A 25,353-nucleotide genomic window follows, 5' to 3' on the forward strand; every position below is an offset into this window, starting at 1 on the left:
CAGAAGGGATCAAGACTGTGTCAAACAGCGAGTCAGCACGGCAAGAGGGAGTCGGCCAGAAGGGCTTATATGGGCTCTGTTTCCATTGGGCGTTACAGTCGCGAACAGGCTCTCGGCTCATTTCCCCAGCTATCACAACAGTCCTAAGAGAGAGCGCATTAACATGGTGGCTGCAGTTTCCTGTGCATAAAGCTCAGGGTGTTCTTGAGGACAGCCAGGTGGTTTTTGATGCCTTTAAGTAGCTTTTATGTGTTGCGATCAACTCTTGAGTATCCATATGTAGACTTATAGGACTTCAACTAAGGTTTTTTTTAGCTATTGGATTCTGTGGATACATATGGGTGATGTGTCTGTAAGGAACTGCTTAACATGGGTGAAGAAGTTACGTCAAGCAGGTCAACATTGTTGAGTCATTTTTATCATCATTGATTGCATCATAATGTGACCAGAAGAGGCGGAATGGAGCACTGCTCTGTATCTTAGTGTACAGACAGTGATAACCTTTAGAACAGATGCTGTTTCCTCTCAAGCAAAGTCAGTAAGGATGATGGTTTGTAGTCATTTGTAGTGATTAGTATTTTAAGTTTAGATTAGAAGTAGAGGAAAAGAAGATCTCTTTGTTGGAATACTTGGCCTCTTCACTGCTGGACCTGTAGAGCTTGAGAACCACTTACCATAGGTAAGTAACATTTCTGCTGCCTTAAAATCTATGATCTAGGTCATTTAGTTGCTTTTGTGTTCAACTCTCCTGATAATTACGAATACACTTTTACAAGATCTTACTTGTTTCCTTCTGTCAAAGGCGGTATTTGCTTTCTGTTTATCGTGTTGGCTTGTACATTATCCTCTTTAGTCCTGTGCTGCTGGAACTAGGCTAAAAGGGCACTGTGTTAGTGCTTTGTGAGACTGAGCCCTTCTTTCAGCCTCATGAGCTCCAGGCGAGATGCTAAGAATATGTCCAGGTTTTAGATGTATGCTTTATTTTACAGTTAGGATTATTTTTTTTTTTTGAGGAGCCAGTTTCTCTATCGCTATGTGGTGTGTTCGTGTTAGTGCAGAATGCAGGAAGTCAGAACGGCACACCATTTATGGCTTCAGCCAAAACCTGTATCTCTGCTCTTCCTGTTCGCTCATTAGCTTGCACACCAGGAAGAAAAGATAATCCTGTGAAAGAAGCTTATAAATTAGCCCGGGGCCATGCCAGAGAGCAGCAGATTGGGGCAGTGGAGGTCACTGACAAAGCATGCTCCTCACACGAGGATCAGTGAAGAACACGGAAGGACATTTTTTGTGACAACTTCACACATGAGCCACAAGAAAGACAAGAAAAGGATTAAGCAAGGACAGTAGATTTGTCACCAATAAAGACCAAATTAAATCTCATTTAAAAGTAAGTGAACTAGAAGTCAGTCCTCTAGGGAAATAATGGTGCTATAAACTGCCCTTGTACCATGCTACTAACATTGAAATCTGTGGCCTTGTGATGGCTTCCTTGATCCACAGAAGTGGTGCATGCATCAGAGGGGTGTCCAATTCATGTTTTTCTCTAAAGCATTCCCTAACACATGGGACTGACATCAATAAATATTTCATGTTTGCTTTTCTGCAGTGGAGATAACATTTAGAGACTTACTGTATGCTCTACAGTCAGGCACATAAACATCACAACAAGATTCAGATAATCTTATGCCATGTTCTTCTGGTTACAAGACACATCTTTACATCAGCAAGTGGAAGAGAGAAAAGCTTACTTCCTACACAGTTAATATCTGGGTCAAATACATTTCTGCATGCGAACACACAGGCAGACATTAGCCTATACTGTGGTGAATGCTGTAGTAAAAATGTGTGCTGGTCAGTTCTGCACAACAGCTGGCTGAGTAAGATGAATGGTGTATTGAGAGTATAAGGTCAGTATGTGTTGCCTCAGGTTAATGTAAACTCTGGCTCCCTGGTAGCCAGAAACAAATCAATCAACCAGAAGTGATCATCTCTTACAGATTGTTTTCAGTTCCTTTAGCCACAACAGAAACAAAACCCCTTGGCATATGAATGAAGATGTTACCATGCATGTTTGCACAAGGAGAGTGTTGCCTTGTTAGAGGCTGGTAACTGCACAGTTATATAAAATAAATATGTGATATTCTAAGAGTTTAATATTCTGACAAACTGTCTTGTATTTTGAGAATGTTCTCCATGTAGTTTTACAATGACAAAATATAAGGAGTTATTACTGGTGTGTTTTGAACCTCACTTCGTTTTTGCCATTGTTTGTTTGACCAGAGCTGAGGAAAATACAACACATTGATTCTCATACAGGTGAACTGAACAGCAAGTATGTTATGTTAGTGCCGCCTTCCCTCTCTGGTTGAAAGATTAATTAATTTATTCAACCTTTATTTAAGTCTAGATAAATCATTAAGGACCTGCCCTCATTTTCGGGAATATCAGGAGTACAATGAAAGCATGATCAGTACACAAAATGAGGAAATAATCAAATTGATTTTCGTCCTTAATATTACCGCAGGCATATTTGTTTGTAGCCCAGTAAATACAAGGGCTTTTATTTCTGAGAAGGAGCCCATAGGCTAAGCCACCACTGGCAGCAGGCATAGGCTTTTCCTGTGTATACAGAAGGAGTGTAATAGTGAACACAAAGTCAGAAAATTTTATGAGCCACTGTCTGTTTTTATACTACAGTATAGAGCTAGGCAATTTTTTTAGTCATGTCAGTCGATATCAGTATAAACCTCAATTTAAATCAAACACTTTCTGTCAAGGTGCACATCTGGAGACACCTATCAATGCCATAACCTGTGTCCCCCTGTTGGATTTCTGTTAAAATGCTGACACTGTTATGTGCGCTCTGTTTTGGACAGTAATAACTCTACTTCTTGTTGGACCCACAATACTCCTAGCAGTAACACAAGGGTTAGCCTCCTCCACTTGAAGATATTTCTGCAAAAATAGTGTTTGTGTTGACAATCAATTCCAATCTAGAGGTCCTAATCCGGCAAAGTATATTCACCTATGTGGGCAGTGTCTTAAAACCTGCAGTGGCTATCCTTTTTACTGCTTCTACACGGTTGCAGTTTTTACAGATAGTGTTAAGTTTTACTAGTAGAAACATGGACAAAAAATAGCCTGTTGTTTTTTTTATCAGTGATGCTGAGTTTTGGTGTATTGGTATCACTGAATTAATGTCATTTACCTCCATTTTCCTTCAAATCATGTGGAAGTTGAAGTTGCACCAATCGTTCTGTCTGTTGCTCACTATTAGCTCTGTATTTCACTGTGTATCACACTCTCTTTTAGGCAATAACTCCCCTCTCTGTTCTCTTCAAAAAAGCATGAAAACACTAGGTTACACATCAACTGTGGCAATTTGCTCATTGACTTCACAGTATCATCCACTGAATATCAAACCTGGTCCTGCTGTCTTTTGAAGACTTCAAAGCATTTTGACTTAAAACTATTGTGTTTGTAGGGGACAAAACTTTGAGTGATTTACATCCCAGTGATTTCTATCTTCATTATGTGCAGAAATCAGCTAATGATTTATTCATCTTTTCCCCATACTTGTCTGTGGTTCTGACAACTTATACAAATATTTTGCATATATTTGATGCCAACTTTTTGAGGTAAATGATGGGGAAAAGGCCATGCAGTTCCCAAATACCAAGTAAAAATAGATCAAGCTAAAAACTTGATTTTGTTGCTACAGTCATCTCATAAATCAAATTTGACAGCGTATGCCAGCAGCTAATATTAGCTGAGAATCTTATACTTTTTTAATCTACAACATCTATGTAATACAGCGTTTTCCCTTGTGAATGCAATAGTTGTGCTTTGTGATGATTACATGCTGTGTCAATACTGGCACAAGTTATTGTGCTTGCCAGTATTGACACAGCACGTAAAGTGGAGACATGATACATGTAGGGGTACAGTTACTTTTTCCAGTGGACTTTTTATTTATTTAAATTGTTAAAAGACACAAAATGTCAGTTTTAAGTGTCATTTCTTTGAATATGTCACCTTTATCAGTAGGCAATGTTTCAAAGAGGATCAAATGTTTGCCTGACCCAATATGCCAATAGACCAACAGCTTCCATGGGCTGAAAGAGCTTTTCAGAGTTAGATGGAGCGAAGCTTTATCAGTGACTTTACTTTCATAATGCTAATAGCCCCGCATCAAGCCCTTCAGTTTTAGGAATTCAAAGCATGTTTAACCTTTTTTTTTTTTTTTTTTTTGCTTCTTAACTGTGGGCAATTGGCTTTCATAGTGCTGCCCTTTTAGTCAAGACTTGGTGCCAATTTATTCTCAGTAGACGTAAAAGGTCAATTTACGCTGTTGTTCAAGATGTATTTTTCCTATTTTTTTCTTAACAGCCACAAACAATATTGAACGTACAATTAGGGAGCAAATTGGGAAGCATTTTTATGTGTTTCTACTGTCACAGTACATGTTTCACTGTTGGCAAATTAAGAGTTCAAGCTTTTCATTTTTTCACTTTTTCATTTTTTTCCCTTTTCTTCATGTTTTTTGGACCAACAGACTGGCAATATTATCAGTTTTTGGGATGTTGTCCATTCAGGGTCTTAAAACGCATAAGAGATTTGTGAAAGGGTCTTAATCTTTTCCTAAACCTAACCAAACGATGACTGAAAACAAAATACAGCCCACAATGGGATGTTAAGCATTAAAAAAAGAAATATAACTTCCTCATAAGAATTTGCTCCATCCATTCAATAGTATACAGATAGCACACTGATGATAGAGTTATCAGTATGTGTCTGAGAGCAGCACCACATAGTCAATTCCAGTCTTTCAGTCTTGAGTCTATATGTTAGGTGTTAGCTCAGGTTGATGAAGTAAACTGTGTAATCCCCATGTGCACAAAGGGATAAACACCCTACAAACTCAAGCCAAATCTAACATCCATTAAATACAACTTTTCTCTTTGTCAAAGTCAAGACCAAACAACAGATGTGTCTATTATCGCTGAATGATTTAATGTATATTTACAGATCTTACAGGATGTTTTTAATATAATGCCAGGTTGCTATCTCTGCTGTATACCTTTGGGATCTATAGCCAACTATACTGATATGTAGACCCGTTTGTTCATCTGGTACCTGTTTTCACCGATAAGAAGAGTCCACAGGAGCGCCTGCTTCATTCAAATGCTATATCAAAAGTAAAACAAAAGCCGTGTGCTTTTAATCTTTCCCTCGCCAGCTAAGCCCAGGTGATAATCTGATACTCCTGTGAGGCCAGCAGGGCCCACAGCAGTTCTATATATCCACTGCCAGAGTGGATCAGCAGTGACAAGCAACTTTGTGGGTGACACAAAACTAAACAAAAGTCAAAGCTGGCTGTTTTGCCGAAAGGCATCAAACTCAACAATAAAATCTGTGGTGGAAATAGAGAGGCATTAGCAGTCAATTAAGCATGTAATTCAAAACATAAAACAAAGAGGTCACGAATAGTGTGTATTTAAGCATGCCTGCTGGTGTTATCTTCAGCAACCCCCTGTTGTGAGCTGTCAGACAGTTTCTCATTATGGCAACTTCCTCTTTGCTTCGAGACACATTTAGACTGCATTATATGTGTGCAGGCAGACGGGTTGTGTAAACAGATAGAGGCATATATGCTTCTGCTTATATGTGCATATACCAGACTATAAGTTACCCACCATGCATAAATCATCAACACTTCCCTCGATCTGTCCATGGAGCACACAATCATTAGGCATATTTTGTTGTGTTCTGTGTTAGCAAAGCCATCTTCACATACAGCTCTCACATGTCTTCAGTTCATGTGCAAATAAAATGTTAGCCGTACAATCTGTTGATTTCACATAAGGAACGTAGATGTGACACACAACATTAGAAACCCAAATGTACACAATTTGGAGGATTTTCTCATGTGTGCTTTTTTCCCTCTCTCTGTCTTTTTTAAATAAACCTTCTTCTCTGTCACTCACACACACAAACACACAAAGCCCCCACACCATGTTGCTACCTGTCAAGCTGTCACTAAGCTTCAGTGCTGTGACTCATTCTGCGATCTTCAGTCTTTGATGTGTCACTGTGCAGATGGGGATCATCAGGGAATTGTACTCACATCTCATTAATGACATTATGAATTGAGTGTCAGCATGTGAGTGTGAATGTTGTGTGTTTATCTGTTTTGTGGGTGGGTTTGTGTGTGTGTGCTTTCCGTCATACTCACATATACTTTTGAGAATGAATGTTGATGCATCCTTGTCAGAGTCACACTGATCATGTTTGAGTGGCCTGTCACAACAGAAGTATATTTAGTCTTGAGTGATATGTTTTATTCTGCTCTGGTTAATGGGTTGTCATTGGCGTTTGTGCGTTATTTGCTGGACAGCAGCTGACATTACAATGCAGCTCTACTTTTACAAGTATATTTAGAAGATGCAGAAACAGTGGTTTCGTCGATGATTTGCTAGACGTTGATATGTTGTTAACAGATATATGCTGAGCTGTCTTAATTTATTTGCTTTCATTGTAAGATTAAAATAAAGTGGAAGGGACAGTGCAGTTCATTTAATGGCATCTTGAGGCTGCCTCCAGAAGCAACTTAAACCCTATAGACTGCTGTATTACTTATTACTTAGAGCCTGATACAAACAGTTTCGGTATTTATGGATTATTTTTCCTGTTTATGTCAACTTCCTGGGTGATACACTTTTAGATTTATATTAAACTCTTTGAAATATATTAAGCCTGAAGATCCATCACCCCTTTCTTTAGCTTTTTGATTAGTTGGGCGATTGAGTTTGTGCCCAAAGATATATGATATTTGCACTTTTTGGAGCTTCTCATATTATTGTATAAGTCTCTGCAAAAGGACAACTTTAGATGCTTTCTATATTTTTCTTTATTTAAAACAAATCATGGTACGTTGCTCTTTTAATATGTCTAACTATCCATTAGTTATTTTGCCAAAGGCTGAGACGTAAAATAGTCCTAAAGATTGTCATAAATACAAACCAGGCCAGATTATTGTTTTTCATAAAGTGAAACTGTCACCAAAGTCTTCCCTTTTGATTTAAACAGTGCTCAGATATACAGTTTTGCAGTCACAGCGCATATTGTCGCTGTGTATTTAGTGATTTTATGATAGCAAATTTCACGCACATCCTAATATAACATAGTCCTTATACAAGAAACGTTATTAAATTTTCTCTCTTTCTACTGCTGAGGGGTTGCAATTCTATCGGCTTGGGAAGAGGTAATTAAGTTCTTCGCCAAAGCAGTAGTGATGGTGCAATTGCATTTTAGCTTTTTAGTTGATTGTGTTTCGCACACACAACAGTTATAGGATATGTGTTCATTAACACCATTAAATCAAAGTTTGTCCCTGCTTGGATCATTTTTTTTGTCCACACTTTAAGGTTTCTTCTCTACTAACGCCCACATACTAACAGCTATTGCAGTCTTGCAGCCATAGTGACAACAGTCCTCTGTAGCTTTCAGGAAATTCATTTTTGTCATGAAGGGCTGAAAGCTGCTTGAAATCAGGCCCACATATCTTGCAGTCAGGTTATTGTGTCTCTGTGCCAGGATATATAACATCAAATATGCTGTGCACAATTGCTTAGGTCTTGCACAGGTGTTGCATTTCCTGTCCGATGTAGGCCTTCTCTTCTTCTTTGTTGTGAAATGAGAACTGTAGTGCTACTGTAGATTAGTGTGACTATAACACATTTTTTTTAGGTTTAAAACACAAAAAAATCAAGGTGCCTTTGTTTATAATTTTACAATTTGCAAAAGGACTGGTTACACATGGCCTCAGATTAAATTAAGGATCAAATGACCCACAACTATTATCACACCTGATGCTGGTGTATCGCCAGATCAGTCAAAATGAAAAGAGAGGAACAAAAATCAGGTAAAAGTTGTAGATCACCACTCAATTAAATATTTCTTGCTGCCTCTCTTGCCACCAGTCAAGAAATTAGCCTTCTTGACCCCATCAGAACGTTACTGTAGCTGCTCTTATGTCTCCCATTACACTTCCACCTGTCTCTGGTGACTAGAACAAAAGTATACCCAGGGTTAAACATAAGGTTAATGTGCAGTATGAACTTCCAGGGTAATTAGTTCGGTTAGAATCCTATTGATCGACCTCCACATGCTCAACCTTCTATTGGGAGCATTTAGAGGTAAGTGAAGTCGGGGGTGGGAGTAGGGAGCAAGTAAAAAGAAGAGGGGAGAGATGTAGCACTATAAAGAGTACAAAGTTCTATTGTATGAGATTCTGGGCACTCACTTCTCCAATTACATGTTGGGTGTCAAAGCAATTGACCGTTTAGTGCTGCATAACCTCTATCCACCATTTAAGCCTCACTGGTTTTTGTTAACAGTAGCTGATGCAACCCTTTTCCTTTTTGCCCAAGGCCTTCAGACACTTAGGGTGTTCTTCAGAGTAAAGGGAGATAGGACAAAAAATGAGAAGAATGAACAAAGATTTGAAAGAAAGTATTTAGGTTGCTGAACACAGAAAAGAACAAGTGGGGTGACACTAGTCTCTACTGCCAGCAGACTAAAAAAAGCCTCCCAGTGTGCGTGAGAGCTGATCACTGAATGCTAAACCTACAGAGTGAATGGGTGGATGGTGCGTCTACTGAAAACTTTCTGCCTCTTTTATACTGCTCCTTTGGGCTGAAACGTCCTATAGGCGTGTGCAGTCATGTGACTGTTTTATTTGTCTCACAGTCACTGTTTATGTCCCCTGTGCCACCCACCCCCCACCTCCCTCTCTCTCCACCTCCAGGGAAGCTGGCGCTGAAAACTGGGGCACAGAAGGCTGCCAAACGCTCGCGTCAACCACTGTCCACACCAAATGCCTGTGCAGCAGGATATCCACCTACGCCGTGCTAGCGCAGCAAGCTAAAGACCCGGTGAGTCACCCGTGCATTGCCTAATGTACTCTGTGGGACTTGAGGGGGCTAATAAGGCTACTCCTACTACCACCACGGGCCAGGTTAATTTCTGTGCGATGAATTTAACCTGGCATCCCTGTCAGATGATTTTTACTGTAAAATACGACCATCTCTTATGGCTGTCATTTATTGCCTTTATGGAGTGATATGGATGGTTAAGGCTGTCATGATTGGCAGAATTTGAATAGAAGCAGCCTGCTGTTGTTTTAAAACTTAGTGTAAGATGCTACCTCTTGTCTTACTGTCCAATTATATGTGGATTGTCAGTCATTATGCAACTTTTTTGAGCTTAAACTCCATAAAGGTCAGGTTGTTCAGTGAGCTATACTCCCATGCGATCCAGGAGAGAAGAGGCGTCAAGGGAAAGAAAGAGATTTTATTGTGTCTGTGTGTTATTTTTTTGCCTGCAGCACATAACCTGCGCTTCTATAAATAGTTCACGTGGCTGGCAGTGTGAGTTTGATGTGATTAAAGAAGGCTTTTTAGCAGTTAAGGGCGCCTGTTATGATGCGTTGACCCATTCTCTTGGATAGCAGTAATGGTCATCCTGACACCTAACAGCTTTTTTCCTCAGTCACCTTCTTGGTACAGATTTTTTTTCTATGTTGTATAATGGCATAACATCCCATTTATTTCACCCTGTTTATTTCACATCTTTTCTCCATACACACCTCATCCAGGCCCTTATTTAAACCTTTTTTGTGCTTATTCTTGTTAGCCACATTTTTCTCTCCTACACAAATGCTGCCTACTTTTGTCACTTCTTACACACACCTTTTCACCTTATTAACACATTCAGCTGTTGTTAACAGCTCCTTTGGTCACAAGATGCTCCTTTTGGTGTTGGCTGTTAATTTGTCACGCTTACTTGCACCACAAGGATGGTGATCGCATTAAAAAAAATCAGAGTGTAAAATTATTTGTTGTTACACAAAAATCTATGGAAGTTTATGTTTTCTCCCTCTTTTGCTCTTATAATGGTTAAGTTTAGAAAATGGAGCAAGCAAAGCAGATCCGTGCTAAGCACTGGAGGGCAACTCCATGTGTCAGAGAAATGAAAAGTGATTGTGAGGAATGGAGGATTTGGGGGAGGAAATGTTCAACCAAACAGAAAAGGCAGCCTGGTCTCAGCTGGCAGAGAGTTAAGAGAGACAGAGAGGGAGAGATGGAAAGTGTCTGTGTTCAGTAGTAATACATTAGCAAACGCTGTCGCTCGGATAAAGAGCTGCATGCTTTGTCGGCATCTGTCCCCGTGTTACCTTTTCAATGTAATACATTGTTGCCATATTTGTCCAATCGTAAGCGATTGGACAAATACTATATATTGGGTTTTGGAGTCCAACATGGTTATTTGTCATTTATTTATTTATTTAGTCTGCTTCCTTCAAAATTCAACTTATTCAAATAATTAACCTGTAATGCACAATTCAATTCTAAACTGCTAGTTTGGTGCATTGCCATATCCTGCACACTATTGCTGCATTATTTTATGGCTTTCATACAACAGGGCAGTGATTAAAAGATAATTAAGCTCTCGTTGTCACTGTCTGATTGGTACTGAAGCAACAAATTCAGAAATCATGGCTTTACCAAAAACTGAATGTATGGTTGTGCACTTGAATCTTGAACTTCATGCAAGGTATAGCAACATGTCCATTTAGAGGCTTCTTCCTTTGCCATCTATCTAAAATAGTGTAGATCCCTTTGCTTGTATCAAATTGAATTGAATAAAAACCAATATGCTGTAACATTTAAGTAAAATCTTCATCTGTTTTTTCGTTATTAAGGAACTCAGATGTTAGAGGATAAGGTGAAGGCTGATTTATTAAAACAGAGTGAAGTGTACTAAAGTACTGGGTCCACAAAAATCACACAAAAAAGCCCTAAAAGGCAAGTAAATTGTACTCTACTGAAAGAGCTTATGCTGTGTCAGTACTGGGATTGTGTTTTTGTTTCTGATGTGCCTAACCACTGTAATCTCATGGATAATGTTACAGCACTATTTGTAATAATAGCAGCTTTGTTTTTTTGTTGCTGGTGATGTCTCTACATGTTGTTATACATGTGCCCTCAGTGGCACAATGTTTCAGTATTACAGTTAAGCAAAAAAAATGCAGTCCGCACTGCAGCACTCATAGCCTTGACCTTTTAATCAAATTAACGATAATTTTATAAATACAGAAATCACTCATTGTCCTCTTATGAGTCAATCAAGAAGGTTTCTACCACATCTAAATTCTGTGAATGCTCCGACTGTGAGTCACTTTGCTCTCTGCTGAGAAAATCAGTAAATTAAGGGGTGCAGGAATAATTTAAGACAGCTTCACAGGTCTTTTATAATTGTTATGACAGACGGTAGACGCATATTTTTTTCCAGCATTCTTTAATCAGACTGTAAATTTGTAAATCAAATCTTTCAAACACAGATTAACATCATTTGGTATGTTAGGTTTTAGATGACATGCATTTCAAAGAAAACTGAAATCAAATCATATCTCCAAACTCAGTTGACTTTACAGGCTAGAGATCTTTGCACCATACCATAGGAGTTATTATTTTATTCTCTGCTATACTTCCGCATTCCCCACCTTCTCTTTTTATTAAGTGAAAAAAAGGGTCAAAATAGGGTGATGGCCTTCAGGTGAGTAACTGCGGTTATTCATTATTTCATCCCTCAAAGCTTGAGTTACTTCACAGGGGTCTAGACCCTATTACAGAACTCAGGGAAACGTTAATTCCCATAATATGGAAAAACATGCTGGCTATGACCTGTGAGCCGAACAGGTCGTTTCAGCCCCTGTTTCTGGTTCCTGTGACTCCTCTTCCGGCTGAACAATATTGACTTTTCCCTTTTCATGCTGCAAGCAGGTCGGCCGTGTTGAGTGGAAGAGGGCTAGGAGGGAAACCCCATTGACTTTTGTGGCATTTGTGACATCTGTGAAGAGTGTGGCAGTCATTAGCAATTCATCATTCAGCCCCCCCAGTATCACCATTAGACCCAGTGCAGAGGACCAGAAGGTAGGGGTCAGTGTTTTTGTGTCAATGGCTCTCAGTCAGGAGCTGCTGTGGCTGGATGCTGAGAGCACTTTGTTGCTTTAGGGTGCTCCAGAGCTTAGCTTTTTACTACAGTGGAGATTGGCTTGTGTGGAAAAAAAAAGAAATAGTGGCAAATTGAATGTGCCAATAGATTGGAAAAAAATCAGACATGCAAACTCAGACATCCATCAACAGAGGTATGAATGTGTGCACTTAAACAGCATGCACACACAGGCAGTCTAACACACACAGGCACTCATAAGCTGCGTCCAGCCTGTGTGGCTGTTGGAGCAGAGCTGAGTATCAGCAGCCCAGCTCTGACAGCTTATCCTGGGCCACGGCACTAGGGACAACGGGGGCTGAGGATTAACCTCCATGTTTAATAGAAAAGGGAGGGAGGAACGGGGGGAGAGAGAAAGAGATGGAGGGATTTAGAAGCAGTGGTGCCATTACAGGCCGTTTACAGTAAGGCGAGGTATAGCCAGTTAATCCTGTTTACTTTCTATAGCCTCTGAGATTTTCCGTGTGTGTGTGTGTTTTGTTGTGTTGTGTGTTGGTGTGTCTTTACTATCAGACCCAAGACAGAGGTTTTTACTTTAGAGACACAGATGAGTGAGGAAGGGGGAGAAGAAGGAATTGATTGAGTGAGGTCATGAAGCAACACAATAGATCAAGCCACTTAATTCTTAACCGTAGGGTTAGTATTCCCAATGTAGTCATTTTAGGATATGTCTGGACTCATTGCCTCCAAAGTATTCACAGGGATTGTGGGATTTGGAGTTATAGGATGTATTGGCTTTATAAAAGTCAGGTTGACATTTTGTTCCTCAAGTCAATAAAGTGAGTTATGCCTCTGTGTCAGCACATAAAGATGTGTTGACATGGAAATTAATTACAGCATTCAAGTACCTCATAGCTACAGATTCATGGCTTGTGCTTTCCCAAGCAGGTACCTGGAAATGCAAGGGGATAGGCTCAGTGTTTAAAAGAGCATCTGAGACTCTAATCAGTCAGCACACTGTAGATACAGTAGATACACAAACAAAAAAAATAAAAAATAAAATGCATCGACTCCGAATTAACCCAGCTTGTGGAAACAGAACAGGTTTTTCTGCCATTTCCATAAGTTATTCACTTGGCCAATTACTGTATAAAAATTACATTTCTCAAAAGAACTATCTGAAGTGATGCCTTTCTCTTGCATAGGATTTCTCACAGTTTTTTCAGGCTTTTGGCCTAATCAGTCTCATGAAATTATTGGCTCTAGTCGAGAGGAATCAAGTCTGTTTTTGTTCGCTATCATTAGAGCTCAAGGCGCATAATCAGTATGGAAACATTTCAGAGCTGGCCCTATGATTTAGACTCTTAATGGTCACTGTGTCTGATTTGACTGTGGGAAGACTATGGGGATGACTGAGAAGCTGCAAGATGGAAGCTCATATTTTTCAGCTCATTATGATTTAACTCAAGACAGTGTTAAAAAAGAAAACAATGCCTTCCCTAAATGAAACTGGACTACAAGGTTACAGTATGCAAATATCTTAAACTTGCCGAGTAATAAGAAGAGAAGGGTCGCTAAAATGTATCAAGGATTCTGAGTAGGATTGGTTTAGAACCGTTTGAATCTCTTGTCACATTAATTGAAGGTTATAGCTAAGTGACAGGGCAACACAGGAAATGATGAAGAAAAAAGTTAAAATGATTTAGGTGGTTATCTGTGTAAGTATGGAGAGGACATGTGTACTTGATGATTGGACTTTTATAATTAGTGCTTTCTAGGATGTTTTGGCAGTGTCTAAGAAAACCTTCCATCAGTTTTTAAGAAGTTGTGGTCAAAATGTGTTTGAGTTTTATCCAAAACACAATTATGGCATGATAAATTGTAAGTCAACAAGGCCTCTTACAGGAAAACATGTAACTTTATGCTTCTGACATTTGCTTAGGTTTTTTATTTGATGATATTCTAAAGCAGATCAGGTCAGGAGGAGATATGGAAAATCTATCCTCACACAAAAAATAGCCATAATAGAAAGACCACAAAGTACAGACTGTAACTATGTGTTTTGGTTGGTCTATAGCTACACATAAAATGCAAAATGCAGTCAGAATAAAAGAGTGTGTGCAGTATTTACCTGTTTTCATGGCAGCAAAACAGGCAATTGAAAAGGATGACTGCTATAACTGCTCTCACATATACACTCACATTAGGGCACACTCCTGTGTTTGTACCTGTGTGGGGACAAAAAGATGGCTGCCTTGAGCGGAAAAATACCATCAATACCAAAGATCTATTCAGTATGTCACAAGGGCCATAGCATTTCCGCTGCCTACATGGGATTATGAGACCCACTGCAAAAATGCGATGAGTGGTAATAACAACTCAAGAATACACACACAATAACCAGAGGCTTGGAGTTATCTTGACAGACAAGAAAAGAAATAAACTTTTTAAATGTGACATACAGGATGATTGGCTTTACTGACAGGTGCCTCTTGTGGTCTGTAGTGGTCCCACTGCTTTTTTCACAAAACCATACCTGAATTGGCTTTTTTTTAGTATTTATCATAAGTTATTATATACATACACAATTATATCACATTAGATCCATTATTGATCATCTTTTTGTGTCCTTTACTCTGAGATCATCCTTAGCATGCCTACACCTTACCTCAAAAGGAGCTTGATGAATAGACTATAAAAACACGGCTGTCCAAATTTGTCCAAAACAAAAATGTCCCTTCACAAGAGTTGAGACAGATGAAAAAGTGCTCTGGATGATTATATAGACATGTGTATTCATAAAAAAAATAAAAAAATACATTTTCATATCCTGCAGTTTAGAATTCAACAAACCTGCTACATGTGCTGGGCGGTGATGAACTCACATACACACAGGTTTTCTAATAGCTCTCATATTAAGGCCATTCAGTGCAATATTGTGTAATCTCAGCACTGTAAGTGATCATGTTCATACTTGCAATAGAGATTGTGAAGAGGGTACTTAATGGGAGGGAGAAATAAAGTATTAGGGTGCAGGTGGCGGGAGTCTGAGGGACAGAGAGATCCTGTGGAAGAGTGAGTAAGAATTAAACATAGGAGGAAGTGGTTGAGACGGAGGAAAGGGGTGGTAGCAGGGAAAGGTAGGAGTGGAGAGAGGAGGGGTGTCAGTGAGAGGAGATAAGTAGGTTAAACTTCCTGAGCTGAAAATAGCTATCTTCTCCATCACATGGTAGCCAAGCTGCCCAGGAGAGCCTGGCCATATACAGCAGAGCTGCAGCACACTCTTTCTAATCCGTAGTCTCTGTGTTTCTCTCTGTTCTCTCTCTCTCTCACACACACACAAAATACAAAGGCACACATCTCTAACTGCAACATAATATCACTATATCTATTTAGGGCAGGGCATTTGTGTGACACAGTATCCCCAGGCCTAATGTGTTATGTTTGTGTGTTTGCGTGGGTGTTTACCTTTTTTCATTTGCTCCTTTGTAGCATCCTTCCACGTTATGAAATGTGACGCTTAATCTCATCACACACATAACCTAACCACATCAATTAAACAACGCTATGAGACACATTGACTGAAAGGTATGGGAAAAGAAAGTCAATAAGCTTGTGAAGTTGTGTGGGTGCAAGCATTTGTGTGTGTGTGTGCTTGTCATTCCCCATGCATCCCCCATGTTTGATCTGTCAGACCTAAAAAAAAAAACACAAACACAAATGCCTCTGTATCCTTTGACCTTCCTTGCTACATAATATCAAACACAATAAGTCTCAGTATTGTTTCCCTCTCTCCTTTCAGGCCTTTTTCTTTTTCCTAAAGCAGATGCTTGTCATATGCCCCTTTTCTCTTTTCTGTGGGTCTCTCCTTACTTACGATGCGGTTTTGATTATGTTTCACCTCCATTCCCCTCCCAGTGAGATTGTGTGTATGTGTGTGTGCTGTATTGGTATTCCAGCCTATTCTACTTTCCTCTGGAGAAATTGGCTTCCTTTGATGGGCCAGGGAAAGCCACTAAAAGGGAAGCTTTGACTTTTTCTCGCTTTTCTCTCTCCCCATCTTTTTCGTCCTTGTTCTTCTACTCCTACTCCAAGCTTTCTCTTACTTGTCCTTACATCTTCCGACTCATCTCTCTGAATTTTCTCCCCTACACCTTCTTTTCACATCGCAATCTTTATCCCTTTCTGAAGGAATAAAAGAAGTCCTTATTCTTGCTTCCATTCTCTGCATTCAGCTCTCATCTTAAATACACATACAGACAGACACATTCCTTCAGCTTAAACACTTACTTACAATTACTCACCGCACATCTGCCTGGACGCGCCTTTGTGTGTATGTACTTTATTTGTAACAAAAGACACCTTGTGCGGTGTGTATACAGTGATAAATCTTTGGGATCAGAGGGAAGGCCTGCCACTGTGGGTGGTAAATTGAGGTAAATTGTGTGATTGAAAACTTAAAAGAAGGCCAAACATCAAGCTCATTTGGGACACGGTGGGGTGTATGCTTTCCATGCAGCTTCATTTATCTGTTCCTCATCCTTTCAAAGGCACACCTCTGGAGCAGAGGTGCGTAGTACATCATGACCTAAATTGCTTAATTATTCGCTATGGTCTAGTGCTTTTACCCTTGTACACACAAAATCACAAAATGGGTGCACAGTAGTGCAAATGAATACATTTTAAAGCCTTAAACATGTACAGAACATGTACAGTACCTCAGTAGGTGGTTAGTTATCACCATGTGTCAGTCACAGTAATAATAGTAAATGGAAATTAAAACTGTAATTATGAGGCCTGCAGGTCACCCTGTTAAGTTACACAAGTGACAGCACAGTGGTCAAGATACATTCAGTATTTCGAAACAAATAGCAACTTTCAAAGTGGTGTAATTATGTATTATTAACCAGATCCATCTATGGTAACAGACCCATGTAATTTTAATTAAAGGTAATTACATGTAATTAGCAGGGGGAACCAAAGGGATTGCAACAAAATGTGTAAGAGTAAATCTATCTAATCAGAAGGCCTTTGGCCACTTCTCCGATACAGCACAAGTCAGCAACTGCAATGTAGGCATCTTACCAGATAGGTACACACAAGATTACAACCATGAAAGAAGTCTCGGTATCAGTGGATTTCTGAACTGACATGGACAGAGACTTTAATGAAAGAGGTTCAAATTTCCCCTAAGGCATTCAGTGTATTTTTTAATCTAATTTTGTCTCATTCAGCCAAGAAAAGGGATATCAGTAGGTGTCATGCTATACATAGTAGTAGTAAAGGTAATCTTGCTCCTCTGTGGTATTGAGCACCTCTTTTTCCATTAAGCTTCCGTGTCACTGTTATACCAATGTACTACAACCTGATGTAACAGGTACTAGGGATGTTTGGAGATTATCAAAACATGTGATAACAACTAAGAAAAAAGTCTTAAGTACCTTGGCAGGCTTTTGGCCAACTTTAATGATGGAGACTGCTTCTCATCTGAGTAAAATGTGCAAGAAGATGCTGAAGGTTCAGGGCCACAAGGACCATTACCCTCAAAGTGTCAGAATAACTGAATGCTATCAGACCGAAGAAACAAGAAATTCTATGAACTGAAAATAAGACCTTTCCTAAGTGAAGATTTTTTAGGTAAAAGACATCTGTGAGGTAAGACTTTCTGTTTTTTTTGCTTTTCAGGACATGGGTCCAGCCAGCATGCCCTCTGTGCCCCTTATGGTGGGCTGCGGGGTCTCCTGCACCGCTCTGCTCATCCTGCTGCTAATCTATGCTGCCTTCTGGAGGTAAGAACACACACATGCATACTTGATGGCGTCATTCCAGCCCACTGCATGCACACAGTAGTGATTTTCTCACTATGTAAGCTCTGACCAGTATGAATTCAAAAAGTGTACTTTATGTGTTTCCTCTGCTGTGCCAAAAATCTACTGAGGCGTAATTAAGAGCAAATGCCTCAACTACAGCAGAAGGTGGCGATTAGTTGTTTTTTTTTTTTTTTTTTTTTTTGTAACGCATGACAGATGGGGAAGTCAAGCAAAATCCAAAAAGTCACTGTTTATATCATCAATCTGTCGTTAACACTTATCTCACATGTCTGTTCTTTCGCTCTTCCTCTCTAGGTATATCCGATCGGAGAGATCGATCATCCTAGTGAACTTCTGCCTCTCCATCCTGGCCTCAAATTTATTGATTTTGGTTGGACAATCACAAACACTTAGCAAAGTAAGATATATATATCATATATATATGCATTGAAGCTGAATTTTATACGATTAAAGTAATAGAGCCCAGACAGAAAGCCTCACAGACCTCAACAGAAGACAGGGTTCATATTGTGGAGATCTACTGTGGCTGGCTGTAGTTTTGGCAAAAAGCACCAGTCAAGTGTGGCTTCTAATCTTCCGTGTATGTTTGTTGTAAAACCCCTTTTGCATGTGTTGACCCTCTCATGAAACTACCTTTCTTATAAAACATCTCTCATCTCTCATCAGGGCCTCTGTACTGTGACTGCTGCCTTCTTGCATTTCTTCTTCCTGGCGTCCTTCTGCTGGGTGCTGACGGAGGCCTGGCAGTCCTACCTGGCCGTCATTGGCAAAATGAGGTCACGACTCATTCGCAAGCGTTTTCTGTGCCTCGGCTGGGGTGAGCCCTTACACACACACACATGCAAACACACTTACTACAGTGTTCCATGTGACATTTGAAATCCTTGTTTTGCAAGTAGCTGGCTATGAAATTGCTAACACACAAGTCGGTAAAAAAAGGTACTGTCTGCAACATTTTCTGTGTCCATCAACTCCTGCCTCTGAACTTGTGCCAGACTCCAGTGGTTTGCAGAGATAGCCCAATTCACTGTGGTCTGCCCAATAACACTGACTTACTCTCCTCCATAATTACAGTTTTCGTTCCCAAACTTGAACAGAGCAGCCACATTTTTGCTCACTTGACATTACAGCAGCTACCTTTGGTCTCTACTAGAGAGTAATAAAGAAATATTGCTACAGCTAAAATTGTGAAGACTGAAGCTTGTTTCATACTCTAGGAGAACATTCGTTTCAGTCAGGACTTTTCAAACATCATGAGAAATGTGTGCAGAGCTCAAGACAATACGCACCCACAGTGGCAGAAATGGCAGAAATTTTTCAGTTTTTCAGTTCAGCAGAAAGTTTTCAGTTTACCTGAATGAGGGATTATAACCACCCAATTATGTTCCAGAAGGTGGGTGCGTACGTGCTCATAGCATGATAATAGGTTGAAGAATAGGTTTAGCAGACAGTATTGTTTGGAATGTGTGCATTTTGCGCTAGTGGAGAAGCCTTTCCACCTCTCCTCATTCACCATGCCCACTCACAAAATTCTGACCAATCGCATAACAGTTCTTGGACACTACCAAGAAAAAAAGTTCTGCTCAGAGGAGGTGTTGAGGACTAGCTGCAAGAACTGGGAGATAAATTTCTCTGTTCTAGAGTATGTAACAGCCTTTAGACTGTGGAGAAAGTACATCCCTCCTACACATGACTATAAGTAGCCAAATTAAAGTTAATCTAGTATTACCTTGAAGACATTATTCATAGACAGTAACATTCACTGTGATGATTACCCAGAAATCACATCAGTTCACCATTTTAACCAGTATTATGTTTGTTAGAACTTGAATTCTAGTGAACCCAGACTACTGTAGTGCATTCACATACTGTCCCTGTGTGTCAGAGGATATTCAGCAAAGCAAATGGATATGGTGTGTTGAATTCAGTGCTGATTGAACCACTGTTGTGTGACATACATTGGTGGAGATGGAGAGCACTAAGGCTTTTTTACATTAAAATATAAGTGTTGAAATTGTTGGCTATATTATGCTTAACAATCCTCATTTGCTCCATTCTCATTTATATCTTTTTTTCTTTGCTGTATGCTATTATTTCCCACTTAATTTCCCTAAAGGCATTCTTCAGAATTTCTAACGCAATTCCATCTAATTCATCCAAAGCTGGATATCAGTTTTCTCATGGCATACACACTCACAAAGGGTGTCGCACTATACATTCGGGAAATCTCACTGCTCTGTTTCATTCAGCCCTACACCACCTGTTTTTCCATTCAGCCTCCATGTCACTCTATTATACTGGTTCCCTCACTGTATGACAACCTGATGCAACAGTTACTGTGAATGTTAGGGGATAATCAAAACATATGATAACATTCTGCACAGCACTGGCAAGATGCGTCTAGATAGTGCTAGAAATTGCAACCCACATCGTCACCAAACACACACACACTATGCTCATTTCACGTGATATTGATCCCACCAGTCTAAGCTGCCAAGTCACTGATGCCCTTACTTGATACTGTGGAGGGAGAATCTATAGACTGTTGTACAGTCACAGATAGAGAGATACAGGAACTGTGTGTGTGTGTATCGAGTATACCGTGGCAGCTATACAATTGTCCGTCACACTTACAAATGAAATGCATGAAACAGTTGGGCAGAGTGGAGAGGATCAAACGGCTTATCCTCCTCACTTCCATTTCACAATTTTCTCCCCAAATTATGTGATTGAAATCAGTTGCCATGGAAACAGGAGATTTGGGGTGTGACTGGATCCATGTTAGATTAGCAGCATACTGTGTAAGCCTGATGTATAGGTGTATGTATACCATATTATAATCTCTGTAAACGCATGAATGATGTTATTGTCAACTAATTAAAACTTAGCTGGTTAGTGGACTGGCCTGGCTCTCCACCATCTTATTTGTTAATGTTAATGTGACTTTTTCTAATTGCTTTTCATTTGCAGCCATAATCACAGCTTTGTTAATTACATGAATATTTTAGAGCCAAGCTTATTATGGGTCCAGCATATTTCCTTTCTTTTTTTGGCATGCACACTGCGACACTCAGTCTCACTCTCTTTCCTTCTCATTTGCAGACTCGACCATACCCACATACACACACACACAAATTACTTGATTTAGCTAATTAATGTATGACTTATTAACCACTCCAAGTTACACATTTCACATTTCATAAAACTGTGTGCTCACACTGTTACACTGATGCACCCACGCTGCATGTGTGGGTCATGTGAACAGTTGAAATGTCACTAAAATTATTTTTTAAGAACTTACTTCATTTAGCACGTGCTGAGATCTCAGCCTTACATGCAGAGCTCTCAGTTCAGTTTTCAGTCATTTATGCACGTTACGCATTGCTTGGCTGCTTTGAATTCAAATAGAAAGAGCCCTATGGAGGTGTCATTTAGCTGACATGCTCTATCGTCCCCATTAAGGCTCTGTTTTATCCTTTGTCTCACCCTTTTGATCTCTCTATATCTCCCCCTGTTTGTCTGCAGGTCTTCCAGCCCTCGTTGTAGCAGTCTCAGTGGGTTTCACCAGAGCAAGAGGTTATGGCACAGCCAGCTAGTGAGTATCACGTCCAGCCCACCTGCCTCATCTCACACGCCGTCCTCCATTAATTTTGAATATCATCACTTAACACCAGTTTGTTCCTCTGACTTGTATTTGGATAGGCTGGAGGTAACCATCAGTCATCACAGCTAACCATTCAAAATATGTATTCACCGATGTAGATTTTTATTCCTTTTTCAGAGGTTGTCATTTATTCATAAAGGCAGTCCATCTCTGACTATAAACAGCTGAATTTATAAGCCTTGAATATATTTTATTTGAATCAACAAAACAATCTTTTTTTTTTATCCATTCATCTACCCATCCTATTTCTATATCCACTCCTTTCCTTTCTTTGGCACTCGGGGACTAAGGTTATCTCCCAGCATGCCTTTAGTGAAATGCAAAACACATTTCAGCTGCTTATATAGTCGCCTGAAAGCATTGTTGATAGAATCTATGCCCAAGATGCTTGCTGACACTCAGATGTAGTGAACAAATGTGAGCAGCACATTGACTGCAAGTCACTGAATAGCCACAGGTGTGGCCACCTGTGCCATGTGGGTATAACCTTTAGACAAATTTCACCTGTCAGTTTGGTCAGATTTAGCTTTCAGAAAGGGCACCATAACCACCCCACGACTACCATATTACTGTCCAGCATTTTGACTATTCTCAGCTATTCTTACTTTGGTTGAATCATAGTTTCTGTTGTGCAAGTAAGAAGGTCACATTAATGGGTTGTTTTTTTTTGCTTCATTGATGTTTCCTCGAGTTATGCACTGATGGCATCATGGAAGGAGACATTTACAATCATTTAGTCTCCATAGTTTTTAGTCTATATTGTGCACAATAAATGTGCTTGGCACTGAGGGCATTACTTACAGAAACAAGCTCTCTGCACATCAAGAAAACTAGTGTTAAGGTAATTAATTATGTACTTTAAATACTTGACACTCACAGAAAGTAATTTTTGTGAGGTGGTAAATTATACACACTGTGATTTTGAGTATAGCTTTAAACTCTTTTTTTTTTCTTCTTTCCTCTAGTTGCTGGTTATCCTTGGAAGGTGGTCTGCTTTATGCCTTTGTTGGTCCTGCTGCTGTCATTGTACTGGTGAGTCTGTCTCTATTTGACAGCTTCTGCTTACCCTCAGATCAGCAGGGCTCCTTCCTCTGCTGGTCACACACTGCATAAGTCTACAAATATTTTGCAAAGTTACCTCCGAGCTGTTAACTTTAAAGCAAGTGCATCTTGACCTCTGAGAATTTTCCCTTCCCTTATTACCACATGCACACATGAGCATACACACCCGGGGTGTACACGACAAGATGATGAGCAAAGCACTTTGATCCCTGAGTTTAAAATGTCAGCCCAGAAAAGTAAAATACTTTCCAGCAGACAAGAGCTTTTGGCATTGCAACTTATGTCCAGAAGGAATTCTAGCCTTAAATCTCTGACTCTTATGTGTTCCTTTAAAGCTTGAGTCAGTGTACCCTGTGCATTTAAAGCTAAAACTCTCGTCACACATAAATATATTACTTAGTGTGCGGCACAAGCATAATAGTGTGCATTTTGTTTGTTTTTTTGTCAATTAAGCAGACATTTTTATGTGAAAGTAAATATAGTTCTATATTGTGCTACAGCAAAATTGAGTGCATTGATTGAATCTTAGTGGTGTTTTTAAATCATCTGTTTTTGTGTGCTGCTGTATGTGGCTGCACTAATTTTTCCTAAATGAATCCCTGGGTGGATATCTCCACCACAGCTTAATAAGTCTGAATGGGGTTACTCAACTTTTGTGTAGTAATTGTTGGCAGTGCTGCTGATTTTGTTGTTATAGTTGTGTACCCTGCTGGTTATCAGTGTTATTTCCCCCGTTTCATTGCATACTTACAGTATAATACATATCAGTAAAGAAACAGGGATCACACATGTGTGGGTTTTGCAATACATTCACTTAGGTGGGCATTAGCCACTGCTCCTGAGGTTGTGCATGGTAAGTAAATGAGCACAATAGGGGGTTCAGATATTTGTCATTTGTCTTTATGTGTTGCAGAAACTATCCAAAATCTATCAACAGCATAGCTGTTTTTTCTCTGTCTAGTATTTCTTGGTTTGTTCCCAACTTCCTGTCCTTCATCCATGCCTCCTCAAAGTCTATGTACATTCCACACTCCAGCTGCTATGTGGTACCTGGCCCCTTGGTGTTGTTGCTGGGGCCCCACTCCAACAAACAGCTGTAATGAGAGCAGGACGTCAGGCAGAGAAACACAGACCTTCCCACAGGACTCTTCTCTAATTAATGAACCTGGCCTTGGGCAAATAGCAGAGCAGGATGATGCTGAGTCACAGAGCTGGGGCTAGGGATGACTGGCATGACAATAGATGCTCTCACAATCTGGCACATCATGCGTAGTTGTCAGCAGCAACACACTCGTGAGAGTAAAAGAGAAATATTTTTTGTAAAAGCTGCACTGTACTGAAATGTACAAAAGAAATGGGTTCCAACCATAAATTCAGTCTCTGCAAAAACTGCAGAAACTGAAAATTCTACTGGCCACATGAAAGACTTTAAACTCCTATGCACCTCAGCTCTTAGGATTACTTGCTGCCCTGCATTGAATACATAAAATACTTTTTCTTAGCCAGGAGCCGCTTTGGTGACAGCTGAAGGAATGGATCCAGGCAGACATTCAGTTTAGCTTGAAAAGAATACGAATGTAGTGCATACACAGTATAGGTATGCACTAGGGTGTGACCATCACTTGTCACTTATGCATCTCACCACTGACATCCAAAAGAACATGTGCAGATGAATGATCAAACAAAGACTGCAGAGAAACCCCACGGCTGGTGGAAGAAAGAGTACGGGAGAATGTTGAAAACTAGGATTATAAGGAACATGTCGCTAGCATAGAAAATCTCCCAGATGGGCAGGATTACAGAGTAGAAAAGGTCTGCATATGACAAGCCCTGGCTCAGATCTGTGTGTATCCAATACAGTCTGTATGACTAGGTCACTATAGCCAGATGTTTGGCAGGCTTAACCACGGGCTTCTTATTAGTAAGTGAAGCTGTTATGAGAAGCAATCAGTGTTTTCCACCCATTTCCTTTAAGGTATTTATTACATGCAGCCTTGATCCAGAGCTGTCAGACTGTCATATCAGAGCTATAGGGGACTGTCAGAGGGAATTTTATTCACTTCGCTTCAGAAGCCACGAGTTAGCTTGTGAGTGAAGAGAATATTGGTGAAAGTGGTCAAATTAAGTTGTTTGTGTCACTTAATGTGTTGGTATTAACCTGGGTACAAACAGTGCATGCTCCCACAGTTGCAATCATTTTTCTAAATGGCTTTTTGCACAACATGTAGCACCTGTTTAAATAACATGTCATTACAAATATGTATACTATGTCTAGGAATTATCTGTTGTGATATTTTATTCTTGAGTAATTATGGTAAAAGTAAGTACAAATACCTGTGTATGATTTCTCATTAGAGAACCAGGAAGCAAAACATTGGCATTTACACTCATGTGGGACCAACAAAAATAACCTGTATCTATTATAACAGCTGTGCAGTTATGTGCTGATCAAACTCTCTCTGTCCATCACAGGTGAATATGCTCATTGGAATTGTGGTGTTTAACAAGCTCATGTCTCGAGATGGCATATCAGACAAGTCTAAAAAACAGCGAGCAGGGTAAGTTAGCACACACACACAAACACTAAAACACACACCTCATACTCTGCCATCTGCACATCTCAGAGTCAACTGACTACAAATTTGTTGTATTAGGTAAATTTTACCTTTTGTCAGACAAACTTAGCGAGACAACATTTTAATAGCAAGCTTTAAAATCTATTGGCACACACACCTACTTGTGCACCTGTGCCTCCCGTAAAAATAATCAAAAAATACG

At 39.8% G+C, this 25,353-nt stretch overlaps 1 protein-coding gene across 8 annotated transcripts in view; it reads left to right on the plus strand.

The window, feature by feature from the left end:
* adgrb2 (adhesion G protein-coupled receptor B2) overlaps nucleotides 1-25,353 on the plus strand; it is a 169,446-nt gene that overhangs the window by 113,716 nt on the left and 30,377 nt on the right. For all 8 annotated transcript variants that reach the window (XM_028428398.1, XM_028428356.1, XM_028428389.1 and 5 more), the window contains exons 17-23: nucleotides 8,813-8,939; nucleotides 17,704-17,807; nucleotides 18,144-18,246; nucleotides 18,516-18,666; nucleotides 21,375-21,444; nucleotides 22,479-22,545; nucleotides 25,048-25,133. In XM_028428398.1, coding sequence (XP_028284199.1) covers nucleotides 8,813-8,939; nucleotides 17,704-17,807; nucleotides 18,144-18,246; nucleotides 18,516-18,666; nucleotides 21,375-21,444; nucleotides 22,479-22,545; nucleotides 25,048-25,133 — 708 coding nt within the window. The remainder of the gene's footprint in view (nucleotides 1-8,812; nucleotides 8,940-17,703; nucleotides 17,808-18,143; nucleotides 18,247-18,515; nucleotides 18,667-21,374; nucleotides 21,445-22,478; nucleotides 22,546-25,047; nucleotides 25,134-25,353) is intronic.

Source organism: Parambassis ranga, chromosome 2, assembly GCF_900634625.1.
Source record: "Parambassis ranga chromosome 2, fParRan2.1, whole genome shotgun sequence".
NCBI classification, from domain to species: Eukaryota; Metazoa; Chordata; class Actinopteri; family Ambassidae; genus Parambassis; species Parambassis ranga.